Source organism: Telopea speciosissima, chromosome 10, assembly GCF_018873765.1.
Source record: "Telopea speciosissima isolate NSW1024214 ecotype Mountain lineage chromosome 10, Tspe_v1, whole genome shotgun sequence".
NCBI classification, from domain to species: domain Eukaryota; kingdom Viridiplantae; phylum Streptophyta; class Magnoliopsida; order Proteales; family Proteaceae; genus Telopea; species Telopea speciosissima.
This window is the reverse complement of record NC_057925.1, coordinates 52,727,019-52,744,681: the sequence shown is the minus strand read 5'-3', so window position 1 is coordinate 52,744,681 and position 17,663 is coordinate 52,727,019. Positions and strand designations below refer to the sequence as shown.

The window sequence follows — 17,663 nt, the reverse complement described above, 5'->3', positions numbered from 1 at the left end:
CCGCAAGAGGTTTCTTGGACAAAAAAACTTAATTTCGAGCTATCCATCATTAGAAGAATTGAATGTTATTATCTAAAAGAAACTATGCATTAATTGTAACCAAAAGCCTTTTGCTTATATCAATCGTTCAATCACATAAGGGATGTAAATTCAAAACCCACTACTCACATTTCAAGAATTTATTGATTTACCAACACCCCCCACTCATAACTCCATTAACATGTAAGGGCATTAGCATGTCAATGTTGTAATTGAATCAACCTTCCTCTTCCCTGCCTTTTGTGTAACCCAAATCATCTCTCAAGATCAGTTGTATATAGGTTTCATTAATGTAATCTGTTTCATAAGCTTCCGAGCTCTCTATCCTTGTTTTGAAATGTAGTGAAAATTATATACATTCATCTGGGGTCAATGAACATAGACATTCCGTGGAAGCACATAATTTTGCAAGTTCCCCCCACCTTTCCCCCTCTTCTTTTCCTTCTATGTATAATTTTTCGGTGGGAAAATATATAAAAGAAATAATGAAGCAGCCCCTTGATCTGTCTTTTACACGAAAATTCGAATTTTCCAGCTGAAAGCTCTACATTTCTGGCCAACTATTGGTTTTTATTTTTCCCTTCAATTTTTCTTTTTTTTTGGAGTGTGGGGTGTGTTAAGGGGGTCAATCCAAACAAGCTCCTCGCAAATTATTTTCTAGGTTTGACCAATTTTTTTTTTATTTTTTTTTTTGGGGTGAATATCAAATTTATTCAACAAAGCTCAAAGAATACATGACACCTAGAAGGAAGGAGAAAATGGGAGGAAGAAGAGGGGGGGGGGGGGGAGGCGCTACCAAAGGAGAGGTAGGCACTAGGGGGAATAATATGCGAGTGAGAAGTAAGAATGCTCCAGTTCGAAACAATGTGGCGGTTTTTGCTGGAGTCAGGGATAGAGAGGATCTTGTAACCAAGACTACCCCTAATCTCAAAACCAAGGATGTCCTAGATAACATGGTGCGTCCTAAACCTATCAATCCACCTCTTGAGGTTTCTCTCAAACCATACATGGTACACCGTGGCACGAAATGCAAGTTTGCCAATAGGATCACAATGATTTTCCCACTGAAGGAAGACTTGACCCATCTCCATTCCTGCTGGGCGGAAGGGGAAAACTGCATCAGAACATACTAGGATGAAGTGATAAGTATGTTCCTTAGAGTACCATTACAAAGGGTGAGGAGGGTAAGGGCACTCTGACTAACATCAAAGGAGATGGAAGCCTCATTCTAAAAGATAGTGTGATTCCCTATGCTTCTCGTTGTAAGAAGGTCTGACTCTAGAAAGCTAAACTCTTATAATATGCGGGTAGGGTGGAAGTGGTCCAGTCGATAATGCCAGATTCATACATCTATTGATCAAGAGATTTTGGGCTTCCCTCTACCAATACCCATAAGTTGGAATCACTGATGAGTGCCTTCCTGTGGAAGGGCAACGATAACAACAAGTTCCTTCACTCTTAGTTGGGACGTTGTTTGCAAGCCTAAATCTGAGGGTGGCTTTGGCATTAGGCGGGTTGAGGAGGTGTGCAAGGTGAAGGTTATCAAACTGATCAATTGGAAGATTGCTTTGATACACCGAACCATTTGGACCAACTGCATTTATGGCGGAAACCTTCGGAAGGATTCCATTTGGACCATTACTTGTGCCAGGGACTCTTCTATGATTTGGAAACACATGGGAAAGCTTAGACATCTTGTGAAGGACGTGATAGCTTCTTCTATTATGAAGGGGATACTACTCTCCTTTGGCTTGACCATTGACATTCGCATGGGGTTCTCTTTATGTCCTATGGTGACTGAATTGGATATGAAGTAGGTGCGGGTCGTAGGCATTATTTTCCTCTATTTTGGTCGATGCCTCGTGGAATTCTGGCCTCGGTCCATTTCCTTTGCTTTATGCTGCTTGGGCTGCTCTCCCATCGATTAGGAGGAGACCCCGTAGTAGTGGAGACTTGGTTAGGTTATACAACCACCATCTCGGGGTGTTTCTCTCCTGCCTCTGGGACTTGATCCATGTGAAACGATCGATGGTTCCCTGGTTGTCAATGGTCTGGTTCCCGGTGAGTATTCTGAGACATAGCTTTATTACTTGGCACGCCCTCTCCCAAGTCTTACCAACCATGTCTTTACTCCAAGCTAGAGCGATCTCGGCATCGACTGTGTGTGCCCTATGTTGGAATGGTATAGAGACGGTAGACCATTTATTCTTTCAATGCCCTTTTTCTTGATCTATCTGGGAAGACATTAGTAGAAAATGTTGTCCAAACCCGAGACTAATTCCTGATTTTGACCATGAATGGTGTTGGATATGTTCATCCTTCAGTGGAAATTTTCATGTTGTGACTACAACGGGAAGCTAGCGTTCTGTGCAGCAGTGTATCATGTATGGTATGAGAGGAACCTCAACAGATGAATTGGCACGTTGAGGAAGTACCAGCAGATTTGGGATGTCATTAGTTTTGATATCAGAGGCAAGATATTACGACCAACTTTGCTATGGTTCCTGATGCTAGAAACCGCGACATAGTGAGTGGTTGGATCATTCCAATCCCAATGATGGCTGTAATTTCTCCCCCATAATGGCCTGTTATTCTAGCAGCGCCTCTTCCTCCCCCACCCCCTTCCTCCTGTTGGGGTTGGAAACACAACATTTTCAACTTTCTCTTTGGGATGTGAGAAACATACAAAATCGGTATGTGCAAGATCAACAAAACATAATAAAAGAAAACAAGAACATGCACAAAGAAGAGGTAAGAGATTTACGTGGATCGACAAAACCTCCTACATCCACAGAATGTGATCCAACTTCCACTATGAATCAAGAGAAGAGAAAATAGTATAACCATTGCAATTTGATATCCAAACCCACGCAACGACGAAATGACAAGATGAGGTGCCCCGGGCACCCCCATTTAGAAAGAAGGGTCAAAGATTTTGGGCCTGTAGCTTTCCCCGTCCCCCCTTCGTCGGGTGGTGCTTGTGTGGGGGGTGTGCCACCAGAAATAGGGCTTGAAGCTCTCGCCTTACCAACGAGTCGATTCTCCGCTTGGTTGACTTTGTCAGAAAAGAAAGTAGGTTTCGGGGGTTCATTGATTAGTAAACCTCCGGTGCTGGTAAGGTCTGGACCGTGGTCGTCCGTCTCCAGTTTGTCGACCGATAAGATCTCTGAGATTGACCAGCCAGCTGGGTTGGTTTGGCTATTCCTTTCTATTGAAAAGGAGTCAGCTGTCTGCGCGAGTCACCTTCTTCTAGGCTTCGTGTGTTAGAAAAACAACACCCAAAATGATGATTTGCAAAAGAAAATGCAAAGAAAAAGAAAGCACACACACGCACAAGACAAGATTTACGTGGTTCACCCTCAAGTAGGAAGGCTACATCCACGGCCGAGCGATAGAATGATTTCACTATTTCTCTGAATCAAAATTACTAACCCTCAATCTCTCCCCCTCAAAGACATATGAACACTTTATAAGAGAACCCTAACCCATAAAGTATAGAACTGCCCCTAGAGACCCACCCGGTCTGGTTCGGACCTGAACCCAACATATGTCGAAATACATATCAAATCGAAGACCCAACCTAACATATGCACTTTTAGGCCATTCTGGCCTGTTTCTTGGGCGAAACAGCATGTCGCAGAATCACCACATCACCATAGCACTTTTTGGACTGAGATAAGGCTTCACCAATAGCACACACTACTATCATCTCCCATTCACTCTACATACCCCCACCTTGGCTCCTCGCTTAGTCCTTGTACACATGTTGCACCAATATTGTACCTCTTGGACTCTCACTTGGGTCTTCAAATCTTGGCTCTTTACTTGGATCAACACTATCCTCTTTGGTAGACACACTTGAAAGGCTCCTTCTCTTCCACTCTCTTGGAAGACCCAACCTTGTTGATGATTCCACCATTCCACTTACTTGGAAGACTCCACTCACTTTCTTTTCTTCTTGATTAACCCATCTAGACCATTGAGCCAAACCTTTAACCAATCTAGATAAAAGCCATCAAACCCAACACCTTCTTCTCCGGTTGTCCTTGTATATTTTGTGTTTTGTGGAATATAAATTGCTATTCACCTTAAAAAACAAAAAATTGGTGCAAATACTGAGGTAGCTCCCCATGTAAATGATTCCTTTTCTCACCACGTGTAAAGGGTTACGTTATTTTCTATTGTATGGTATTACAATTACAGAAGTTTGGTAGTTTCAAGAAGGCATCTAACCTTTGTCTTACCTAGAATTTTTGTGACTCTGTAAGACTTCAAATTCCTTATGTGTCTCTGAAGTAACCTATACTGTGCTAGCATTGACTAGTTAAAATATTCACCATTGAAATTCACAAACAAATGGTAATATTAAAAGTTAATCCATAGCTTTGAATTCCTTATGTGCCTCTGAAGTAGGGATGTAAACGGATCGGATTCGGATCGGATGTGATCGGAGCCGGATATTCCTTGGTCGAATACGGATACCTCTAAACGGATTCGGATGCGGATCGGATTCGGATTTTCGATCATCCATTTACATCTCTGTCTTGTGTAACCCAGACCTTCCTCCCCCTAACAGATACAATTCACTCTCAATCCACATCTCTTAGATCATGATTCTCTTTTTATCATATTCTAGAACTTGTTTAATCTTCAAAAACCCTCAAAATCATTATTTATTTAATTTTTTATTATTAAGTATTCGAATTTTTTTTCGGACGGATTTTAATCGGAGTATTCGGATTATTTTTTGGATATCTCTAAACGAATACGGATGCCCCTAAACGAATACGGATGCGGATTCGGATTCAGATTTCGGTTATCCATTTACATCCCTACTCTGAAGTAGCCTACAAAGTTAGCCTTGACTACTTAATTCATCATTGAATTTCAAATTTTGACCTACTTAGAGATAAACTATCTAGGACCCTAGAGCCTACAAAAATTGCAGATTTGAGTCACAGCTTTTTGCGTGTTCCATTGTATAGAAAAGTTTCCACGTAAGTGAACAGAAGGAACTCAAGGAAAAGGAGTTGTTTTAAGTTGTGGGTAGCTAAGATTTTCAGATTTCTTGTCTTGAAAAAATCACTGTTGGAACACAAAGAGATGTCAACAAAAAAAATAGTTTAAAAAAGAAGAAGACATCTTCAAATAAAACCAAACATGTGGGTCAGTAAAACCCTTTAACAATGTCCACACATAATAATGGAAGAAATGAAATGCCATTCATGAGGACAGAAGAAACCCTAATATGAAGAAACTGAAGACTTCTAGTACTACTTAGCAGTCTTTATAGAAACAGGTGGGCCCATCACAGTTCTTGAAAGGGAAAAGGCCTACTAAAAATACCATTGATGAGTGGAAAGTTGTCGTTTGAGATGTTCTTAGAAGTTCCTTTCATCATCTCTTTTTGATTTTTCTTTTTTTTCTTGGAAGAGAAAGCTTTTCAATGGTTAGTTGCAAGGGGGAAAACCTAGATATATACGTGATATACATAGTTGGTAGAACTCCTACAGACCTTTTAACCAACTTAACAAGTTTGCCTCCAAAGTTCCTATCAACCAAGAGACTAAAATATATAAGCTGAACCCAGAACTCTTCAGACATTGGTTCAGAATTTTCAACTTCAAAACCCACCAAAAATAGAAAAGAAAATTGACTTAATGTATTCTACGTAGTCCTCATCACAAACAAATGGACTTCCTTCTTCTTCTTCTTCTAAGGTTGCCCAGCACTCTACTTCACTTCATTACAGAACATCTTGCCCAAAATGGCAATTTTGCAGAAGAAAAACGAAGAAAAAGAGAAGAACAAGCATACAAGACAAGATTTACGCGGTTCACCCCTAAGAAGGAAGGCTACATCTACGGCCGAGCGACAGAAGTATTCCACTACTTCTGTGAAGCAAAATAGAAACCCTCACTCTCTCATCTCTCAAAGAGATAACATTATACAAAAAAACCCTAACCCAGAAAATACAAAACTGTCCCTAGAGATCCACCCGGTCTCGTTCGGACCTGAACCAGCATAGGTTGAAATACATATCAAATTGAAGATCTCGACGAGCTCTACAGGATTCAAGCCTATGGCATTGAAGTATGCATTTTTGGCCATTCTGGCGTGTTTCAAAGGCGAAACTGCCTATTGAAGAATCACCACAACACTTTCTGGACTGAGATCAGGCTTCACCAATAACACTATAAAACATTTCTTCTTCAATATTTGAGTATTGAAGACAACATGGAGAGAGAGAGAGAGAGAGATCTCTAGTGGCTGTGAATGAGCTTTAGATATGAAAAAAAAAGAAGGGAGATCACCCTTTACATAGAATCAGTAGTGACTGAAACCTTGAAACTAGGTAACATCAAAACAAGACAGATTCATCAGTCATCATCCATCCTTCATGGACAGAAATGGAAAGCTGCATAGGTAGACTCTGGATACTCTACAAAAAATGACAGCTAAAAGCCTAGATTTATTTCTATTACTATATGTATACCTTCCCCATCTGAACCATATAATCTCACTTGACAACAAAATTTAAAACCCCAAAACCCAATCAGGATCACCCATACATATCCATAATACATAGATCCCCACATATAAATAAGACCAAAAATACATATAAATAAGGAAATATTAACATTAAGGGACCCAATCTATTACATGGTCTTCGCAGGGTTCCATTAGTATATATTTCAGAAGGAAATATAAGATAGAAAATTCTAGATTGTGAGAGAGAAGCCCACTTCCCTAATTGTTAGTCTCTGAATTCCAGAGTCCAATCCATCATTTCAATCAAAAGGAACTAACTTCCCCACAATCCCAATCCCATGCATGCAAGAAATGAAGAAGGAAACTATAAAATAGACACTAAAAATAAAAGAAATAAATTATAACTCCAATTTTAAAAAACCCCAAATTTTTTTTTTGTATTTTTCAAAGTTTAAACAGAAAAAAAAAAAGGATTAATTAAAGAAGAACCAATTTAAAAGCAGCACTAAAATTTATACAAATAAGCATTCATTCCTTAATTCATTCCTGCATAATCTACTTCCTCTCTTCCTCTCTCTTCTTCTGGGCTTATCTTTGTGATCTATACGGGTCAGTAAGGTGGACGAGCATGAGCCCAAGCATAAGCATCATGCCCTAATTGTCCACCATTAGGGAGAAGATTTGGTGGCAGATTGAAAACTGGCATCGACGATGGATCAGGCAGACCTGGTGGTGGTTGTCCGGCACTGTTTCCAATTGCTGGTGGCGAGCCACCACCGCCGGGGAGTTGACCTTGTCCGCCACTTCCATTATCATCATCTTCTTCTAACGGTAACCGTTCATACGTGGCATTAGAAAACGTGGCAGCAATTACCATAACCGGACCTGCTGCAATAAGTGTTCCCACAACGCTTCCACCCACAACCTGACCTTGACCACCGGCTAAGTAAACCGTCAGACCGGTTGAACCAGGTGGTGCTGGTCCAGGTAAGAAAGCACCGGTTAAAGAAAGTATCTCGAAACGGCCGTGAAGTGCCACCACCGCTCCAGGCGCCGCTGGCTGACGTAATGTGACGTTAGCTACAGCTCCACTACCGCTAAGTACACATACACCTCTCTGTCTTCTTCTGGCGAACTGAGCTACGCTCTCAGCTACATCGGAACCACTTGAGACCTCCATGACATGGCTTCGGAGAGCGTTAGGGCTGTCTCGAGTGACAAAGATAGGGGGTTTTGGTTTGTTTTTTGAACCGGGTGGTCGGCCTCTTGGACGACGAGTTCCGACCTCGACCGCTCCTTCTTGGGGTTCACCGTTCTCTCTTTCTTCATCATCTTCTGCTCCACCGCTACTTCCACCACCGTTTTCGGTGGTGGAAATGGAAAGGTCTCGTTCACGTTTCTTCAAGCCAGGTGAACCAGTTGCCGGTTCAATACCCGGCAACGGCACTTGTCCGGTCCACCAACGGTTCGCCAGTCTTGCGAATCTTACTCACAAGAACTACTAGTACTGCAGGAAATTAAAACCCACGAAATTGATTTTGATTCTTCTCCTTCTCCTCCAGATCACGTTTCCAATTCTGTTCTTGAGATCAGATAAACAAGATACGAGAAGGAGAGATAAGTTGACCAATTATGGAATCATACAAAGAAGGAAAAGTTATAAAGAAGAAAATTTTGAATGGGTAGGAAGCCCTGAATTTTTCTGAGTTGAAAGAATTGAAGATTGAAGAAGAGATGATAAGTAGAAGTTACCTAAGAACACTAAACACAGAAGATAAACCAGATAGAGTTTGAAACCCAATAAGAATCCAAGAGAGGAAGAAGAAGAAGAAGCAGAACTGAAACTAAGAGAAGAGAAGAACAACTAAAGAGGAGAAATTCTGTTTATCATATCGGGTTCTTTGTGGGTTTTTTTTATTTTGCTTTCTTTCCTACTTTTTTTTTTTTTTTTTTTCTTCTTCTCTCTGTGTCTAGGGGGATCTCGGAAATTAGGGTTTTGTGGGGTCGCGTGCGCGTGGGCAGGTGGGGAGCACGTCGTTGTCTCTTGCCCCGACATATCAACAAATACCGAGAGAGAGAGAGAGAGTCTCACATAGTGGGAAATAAACTTTTAAAAATTGAGTTTTTTACTTTTTTTTTCCTTTTATTTACTGTTTACCTCCTTCTATTCTTCCTTGATTTCTTTTGGATTCCATAATTTAACTTCTCATTTTTATGTTTTAGCCCTACTTCTTACCCACTTCTTCTTCATGTCTCCTTTGCTTTCACCCCCTCATCTTTCATTCCTCTCAACAGCTCCATAGCTATAAACTAACAAGCATCAAGGAAAATATATTTCCTCTTCTACTCTTTCACCCAACTTTTATCTATTTCTTGTATGTAAAAGAAGTTTTAAGGTGGCTATCTATTTTTTGTAGTAAACGTTGAGTGTAGATCGAAATATCGGCTTTTTATAGTTACTCTAATGTGTAGCCGTTTTTTCTCTTCCATTGTTGATCTGGCCAAAGGTGGGAGGATTAACCTCGACTAAGATGTTCTTGTATCTGACAAAAGCTAGTTTTTGGTATTCTGTAATTTTTTGTGCTATTTTCTCTTTTTTTTTGTTTATAAATTAAATTGATTTTTTTTAACCAAAAAAAAATCTTTTTAACAATAATAAAATCCCAATGAAAGAGTGAACATAAAAAGTAAAAATGGTCAAGGGGGCCTTAAGAAACCAACCTCATTATAGAAAATGCCCCACAAGGTTGTGCTTATCATGATTGAGTCACACTTGTTCTTTGGGAGATAGCATTATGAAGACAATACTAGCTATCAATAAGAAGTCAAATCTGGAAGTGCATTCAACTTGAATTATCTAATCATTTAGAGATACAGGTACCAACTATAGAACCACACAATTGCTAGCTAGATTCTTAACTACCTCATAATGGAAATAATAAATGCTAAAGATGAGCTTAACTGGTTCAGTTCAAATGATTATTATTGGATTTGTATTTGAAGCTTTGTTCAGATGGGTTATAAACTTTGTGATTTTTATGGGTTTGATTTGATTGAAACAAGAGTCTCAAATCAAGCTGATAGTATGTGATCTTCCCTCTGACGGGATGAGAAAACCGATAGGGTTTTAAGGATCATGAGCTGCCCCTAATGGGTTGTTCTGTTTTGAGAACCAACAAGTTTTTAAATTAGTTTTTGGATTTTTTTTTTCCCATGAACCTGGGATGGGTTTTTTTTTCGATGAATATATACCACATACATTAATAAAAGCACATAAATATACAAGACACCCAACACAAGGGCAGGGGGGACATTTCGGCCCTCCTCCAGCTGTGTTGCGGGAGTTGGAGGATCCAGCCCAGCAAAAATGAGGGGTGGGGGGTTGGTTAGGGAGGTCCACCTGTGAAATGACCCAAACACCCTTTTTTTGTTGGGTTGGATCCTTTTGCTCTCGCCACGGCTGGAGGAGAGCCAGGTCCAGGGGGGAGGGACAATACCAAATTAGACAAGCCCTAAGGGGAAAATTACATTCAAGGATGCTCCAACTAATGACAATGTGACGATTTCTAACATTATCAGTGTTATTGGTGAAGCCTGAATTCGGTCCAGAAAGTGGTTCAGAAGATCTTCGGAGACCATTTCAACCTCGAAACAAGCTCGGATAGCCTAAAAAGCGGATACATCACCGCCAGAGGCAATTTGTTGTGTAGAGCTCGTTGAGACCTTCGAAATAATACATATTTCGACATATGTTTAGTTTTTGTCCGATCCTGACTAGTTGGTCTTTTTTTTGGGTTCTAGGGGTATTTCTTTACTTTCTGGGCCAGGGCTTCTTTATATATTGTTCTTTTCTCTAGGAGGGCTGATGTAGAGGGTTTGTAACAGTTTCAAAGATAGTGAAATTCGTTTTGTTGCTCGGCCGTGGATGTAGCTTCCCATCTTGGGGGTAAACCATGTAAATCCTTTTTGTTGTGCGTTGTGTGCTTTTGTTTTTCTCTATTTTTTCGTATTTAATCTGCAAATCGCCACTTCTGGACGTTGTTTTCTTAACAATCAGTAACTGCAAGGACGTTAGATCCAATCTTAGACCTAATTTCAAAACCAATGGCCATCTATATTTATTTATACGTCTTCAATTTGGCAGTCCATCTTCTAAGATTTCTCTTATATCTAACCTTGACCAACGGAAGGACTTGATCTGGGGTAGTTTTGATTTGTGTCAAAACACAAATTTGTTCAATTGGAACTCGTAAACTTACATAAGATCGAACCTTCGTTAATCCACGAATCCATTCACCACGGGACTTCAAATGCGCATGGGAAAATATCGAGAAAGTATTTTGGAGAATATACTAAAACCCTACAAGGGTTTATAAACCCTAGGATGGTGTGGTAAACGAAACTTTCTCTATTTACATAATCCAATCTCAAAAGTCCACAACACTGCCATCACTGTATGGAACAAGACATGTTAACCCACTTCAACCCGTACAAATTAATACGTTCAATAAGACAGAAAAATAATGAACTGCGCTGGTTGTATATCTATCCAACAAGGATAGACTATAATATTATTAATGGTTATTCCTGCCTGTGATAATATTGATGGACAGGAGGGCCAGTGGGGCTCAAGCTTATAATAATGAAGCCATATTGTCTATTACTCATTTGCCAAAACTCCCCAATCAAAAAAATTAAGTCTGAGTTAGATCGATGGGGACCTCAAGGACTAGATTAGGATTGATCAGATGCAATGAACTGCATTTCATTAATGAAGGGACCTTCAAAAGGGCCCTTTCCTTTGGAGGTTCAGAGCACTCAGGCAGCCTAGCTAGTTCCATTTCCGTACACTGGAATCTGCGAGGAGGATCTGCAGACAATCAATGATTCATCTGGGAAAAATTGGGTTTTTTCCATGTTCCTATTCTCAGTTGGCTTCTCCATTAATGAAAATAAATTAAAATGCTATCCATGTGGTAATTTTTTTTAAGATATTATTTGTAATGACTTTAAATAGTTATTAGTTTTATATTTGTTACCATTTAACTTTAATTACATGTAAATTCTAGATCGATATAGCTGAATAAAAGATTAAAGTGGATAACATTAGAAGAACATCAATCAATCTTCCTTTTATTGTGATAATGACCAAAGCAAAACCTTTTTCCCTTAGTGGTAAAAGAAAATAGATACAAATATGAGCTTTATGATTGGTATTCCATCTGAAGAAACTAAAGAAAACGAAGCCTATAACAAGCCTATAACGATGCAAAAAAGAATGGAAATTGTAAATATCACATAATGCACACAAGAATTTACATGGTTTTGGTAAAATTACCTACTTGCATGGTGAGATGAGATTTGTTTCACTACTAATGGAGAATGGGATTATAGCATCTCGTCGATCTTCACACCTCTCTTAGATTACATTACATAGAAAGAACCCTTATTACAAATTTATAGTGAAACCCTATACAAGAATTTTACCAAAATATTCATATAGCCCTAAAAAAATTCTAGGGGACTGGCGCCCCCAAACCCCCACATGGACCCCCTAGTTCATCGAGGCCCCGTCAAAAAGATAAATTAACATGTAAGGTGGGCTAATTCCTCCAGGCCTTCGACCCTTCGGAATCAACTCACTAATTCAAGCAACAAAATACAAGACATCGTACCCCAATAGAAACGAAAGAAAATAACCAAAAAAAAAAATAAAACTCTTCAATTAATTTTTAACGTCAAAGAAAATAAACAAAACTATTGAACTGATGAGTTTGTGATGGAAAGTGCTTCACCACAAAGATTCGTGGGTTGAGCTAGCAGCAAAGGACTATACTTCTCCACATTGTTTCCCGATCCAAGGAATGATTTAAAATTTATATATATATATATTTATGAATATCAATTTACTGTAAAGAGACTAAAAAAAGGCAAGGGAATTGAAAGAATATACAAAGAAGGCTAAATATAGCACTCAAACGCAGAACCCTTGAGCACCTGAAACAACCTCAAAATTATAAAACAAAGCCCACAAAGAAAGGGCAAAGAACACCCACAAAGGTGAGAATACCAAAAGAATTCTATCATTTTCCCTACAGTTGAGGCGAGAAATTAATGTAGGGGAGCTTCGCCCAGACTTGGATGTGGTCCACTGAAATCCCAGGTCTTTAGGTCCCAATTGCTATTGAATAGGATAGACTGGACAAGCGCTTGGTTGTAATTTCTGGTCTTATTTCTTTCATGATGCATCAGTGTTCAACTTAAAAAAAATTTTATAAAAGGGTTGTTTAAACCTTTCATTTATTTGACGACTTAAATTAATAATATATAAGAAGATCACTTTCATGGTGGACCATATAATTGAAATAAGGTGCTTGAGCCGATACGTACAAATGTACATACAATGTTTGAATCAACTACACCATTCTTACATGTGGCTTAAAAAGTGATGGACCAATTATAAGCCTTTCGATCTTAATGAAGCTACCTATGTGATTAATTAATCATTTTGTATGGCTCCCAAAAAGATATATAGAGCATCTTAAAATAATAAAATTTACTAATTTTAGAAGTAAAAAATTTATTTATACACAAACAATTAATTAAAATTGCATTTTTTGAAACTATCTTTAAGGTACTCAGTAACACTTGAGTTTGAACGTAAAATTTCTGACCTACAAATTGAAAAATATAAATATGAAAGATTATTATCCCATTAAACATTAGTTATTAAAAGTCAATTGTTTGTAATTGTTGTTTATATGCATTAAATTAACCTCGATATAAGCCTTGTATTCAATGTATTTACTAGTAACTAATTATATAATAAAACATCCTAAGATGACCATTAGTGAGCAGTAGGAATTAATGATGGTTGGGTCCACTAGATGAGACTTAGCTACTTGATTCCTTGAAAAAATTAATTATTAAAACTTAAAAATGTCAACTTCTTAGCTGATTAAAATACTCTTGCAACATTATTAAGTTATTAACAAAAAAATGTCCTAATTAATTCACATCATTTATCAAATTAATTAACCTTAGTTTTAAGGGTCTCCCCCACCTCCCCGGCACCCAAAAGAATTAGAGAGAGAGAGAGAGAGATGCACATTAGGCCTTTGGAAAATTTTCTCCTCCAATTCCTTGTCCGGCCCAGTTCTCCAATTCCTCTAATAGAGCTAGGGTGGTAGACCCCACCTAGGTAGAGTGTTCGAGCAGGGGTAGGGTGGTCATTCCAACCCCCCTTGTTTGAAGAACTGGGGAATTGGGTCAAGCAGGGAACTGGAGGAGATAAAGATCCTTAGGCCTTCTCCTTTTAGATTTCAATTGAAATCACAACATGTTTTCTTAAGGGTATTATCTGGGAATATGATTTGTAAGAAAGAGATTGCCCCCAACTACTTTCTGGCAAATTTCAGCTAAAAAACTAGTCCATAGGCATGATTTTATAAATCTTTGATTTGGAGGAGCTCAAGTTGGGACTGTTGCAAGGGACTTGTAGAAAATCAAAGGAGCTCTCTTTCTCTTTGGGACTTCTATTGTGCTTCTTAGACTTTCTCTAATTAAGATGCCAAGATCCCTAAAAATAACATGTGAAGAAACTCTTATTTATATACTAGGATGTTATCCACGTCCAAGGCAAGTGTTCTTTATCCCAACTCTTAGAGAACTCCATGGTTTTAAGGGGATTGATTGGTTTTGGCTAGAAATGGAGTTAAACTCCATCAAGGAAGCTTGGGGCAAGGATGTGTTATGAAAACCTCAACCACGTCCTCTAGAGTCTTTAGAAGTGTTTATGTGAGTGTATAGGTCAACAAATATGAGATATTGTACTTATTGTGAATCGCGATTCATTCGAAGAGTCCTCAAATTTGGAAATTCCCAAAATCCAGCATCAAAAGGGAATCAACCCTCACTAGATAAGGCTTGGCTGACGTCGGCCAAAGACATGACGAAGCCGGCCAGCATTCAACCGATGTTGACCCTAATCAGCTTAAGTGTTGGCTTGGGCTGGCCCGGTTTAAGCTCGAACCTGAACTAAAGGGGGTCTTGGATTTTTGGGGTTTTGGGCTCGGTCTTCTCTATGCATGACAAAGCCACCCCAAAAACTAGTAAGTCCGGTGTGACGCCATCAGCCTCCCGCAGTTACTTTACTAACTTGATGTAACCAACTTCCTTCAAGTGAAGAAAGGCTCACCAAATGGAGAAATAGTTGGTGAGGTGACAAAACCCTGTACTTCTCATTACAAAACCAATAAACCGAAAAAGGTAAAAAATTTTCTCATCGCATCAAACACCGGTGTAGGATTGAAGATCAAGACCAAGATTCGAATCACACGTGCTCTGGGATGACAAAATGATTGAAACTATGGAACAATAGAAGTTTATAGAAGTGATCCTCTAACGCTCAAGTCGCCAGATGAGCATAACTCCTTAACATCTTGCTCAAAGTGTACTCCTCACGTCAACATTATCGAAGTCATTTGGAAAACAAAAATGTGCACTCCTCAGCTAAACGTTTTCAAAATCAAGTAAAACCAGGATGGGGTGAAAGAAGACTCCTTGTCTACTACTAAAACTTTCACAAAATGGCCCGAAGGCCACCAGAGAAATACGCAGGACTGTTCAGGTATTTTATTAGATTGAAATTAGAGCAGGAAAAGTCAAGGATCCGTCGGTCAATCTCATGATTCATGGAGAACAAAAAGGTCCATAAAATTTTTCAAGGTGAACCTCATGGTAGCACCGGGGAATAAAACGACTCAATTAGGATAAAAATGAGAAGGGGTTCGGACTAGGAATCCACATGACTCCATGGAAGACATGAAAACATCGGCATTTCCATGGGGGAATTAACGAGAATTCTTACCTGAGGAACTTCCTTAGCTACACAAGGGATGATTAATATCGTTATCCCCTCCAATTTGCTGTCCGATCCAATTCCTCACATAGGAGGGGAAATGACCACCCTACCCCTTGCCCGAACACACTGCCCAAGGTGGGGTAGGGTGGTCACTTCCACTCTTATGTGAGGAATTGGAAGAAATTGGAACGGACAATGAATTCGATGTGATAATTATTCGAAAGACTCCATTGTCATTGTTGGAGAAAGGTGTTGTGATGGGAGGAAAGAGAAGTGGTGATTGGAGAGGGAGGAAGAACGAAGTAGGGGGTAAAAATGTCACAAAACATAGGTGGTTGAGGGAAGAGCATCGTTTGGGTAGTTTTATAATATGCATATTTATTTTGGGGAATTTTATAAAAAGAGAGGAATATGCACACCGTCAGTGTGCCGTAAACTAGCGGGTGGCACCAATGGGGGCATGGGATGGAATATCATACAAGAGGGGCATGGGATCATTTCTAAGGGGGAAGAGAGAGATAGACAAAGTGGGCGCTAGCTTACAATTCACCGATGGTCTGCCTTGCCTTTTCCCTTCTTCTAAATAATAGATTCGATTAGTAATATAGAAGACTCAAACTAATTTTGAGTAATCTTCTTCTTTTCAAACCTAAAAAGAAAATTTTGTAATTATTACCTCACATGACTATATTACTAACTCTAAATTATTTCATATTTGATTATACAAATTTACTTTACTTTTCATCTAAATCTCTTGGATTGTTTTACCAAAAAAATCCCTTGGATTGAAAAGTAAAATAAAATTTATTAAATATGACAAAAAATTCAAATAATTTAAACAAACATATTGAATATTGATTACCAATCACTTCGTTTCCCTTTAATTTTCCTTACAAACAAACAGAGCATTAGTTTTTTCCAACATTTTACGGGTCAAAACCACCTTTGGACAAAGCCATTTGTGTGAGAGATGTGGAAAACTTCAATCAAAGAAAATCCAAAAACCCTTATATGCCAGACTTGTAACTGGGCTGAGTTCTTTATCCAGGTCTGGGACTGAAAAAGCCCAAACCATTGAACCCAACTCTAGCCTTCATATTCCACCATTTTTTGGCGCCAACAAAATAAAAAGTCCATCTAGCTCGTCTCCAGGGAGGCGTGCGCCCAGGGTGTTTCCAGGGGGCATCCAGCGGTTGAGCTGTGCCACACACATCTCGGCGCATGCCTAGGGATGTGTGCAGCCCAGCCCAAAGGCTGGCAGCGCCCTGGGTGTTCCCTGCTCCCTGGAGACGATCCTGATCCTCATTTTGAGCCATTGACTTGATGAATTCCCTAACACTAAACAAGGAACAGTAGAGTCAACTTCTTTTGGCTTAATACCATATTAGAATACTTACTTTGCAAAAGGCCAGCTAACATGGATGTTACAATCGCTTGTAAAGAAACTTTAGTAGTATCAGTAGCAACTAGGGCAGCTATTAAGGCTAAGATTAGTAACCTAATTCAAACAATTATTGTGGATGTAAAGACTTTTTTATTTAATTAAGTTTTCTTTTTCAACAAAAAAAAAAGAAAAAGCAAGGCCAACCAACATATATTAGGTTCTAAAGCTTGCTTTAATCTGTCCTCCATTGAATGGGTATATTAGGTTCTTGAGCTTGCTTCAATCTTACTATTTTGCAACAGGTTTCTATGCTAATTCTCTTGTAATCTAGGTTGTGTGAACTGTTAATATGGTATGGAATCCATATGAAGTAGCAAACACATGATATTTGGTTGAGAGCTTTCAAAGATGGGGAAAGAAAATAGGAGAGATAACAATTCTATAGGCTGTTTTGTTACGAGGAAAATTATTAAAAGGGAAAGTGAAAATTTTTGAACTTTAAAAATAGAAATTTTTTTTATAATCATTTGCCAACATGATTGTATAAACTACTTAATTTTCTAACAATATCTAGTAATAATACTTTTAAAATGTAATTTTTAGGCAGTGAGCGAACTGTACAGCTATCCATGGGTGCTAATATCTGCCCCCCTATTTACAAATAGTCAATAATACCCCCATTGTTGCCCTTATACCCTATGGACATCATGTCGATCCCCTTGACCGTGGCTGAAGAAAAACAGGTCCTAATTTTTATTTTACTTTTCTAAATCAAGGGATTTGGATGCTAATTAAATTAAAATTTAATAACCAAATAAAGAATTATTTGAAGTTAGTGACATAATAATGTAGGGCAATGATTTGCAAGTTTCTTTTTTGTAGTTT

General features: G+C 38.8%; 1 protein-coding gene across 1 annotated transcript; it reads right to left on the bottom strand.

Moving 5' to 3' along the window:
- Positions 1-7,130: 7,130 nt before the first annotated feature.
- Positions 7,131-8,014, bottom strand: LOC122642851 (AT-hook motif nuclear-localized protein 20-like; the record flags this gene model as incomplete). The annotated part of the gene is made up of 1 exon (XM_043836451.1): positions 7,131-8,014. A coding segment is annotated over one exon (873 nt), but the record flags the coding sequence as incomplete, so codon positions are not given.
- Positions 8,015-17,663: the final 9,649 nt, after the last annotated feature.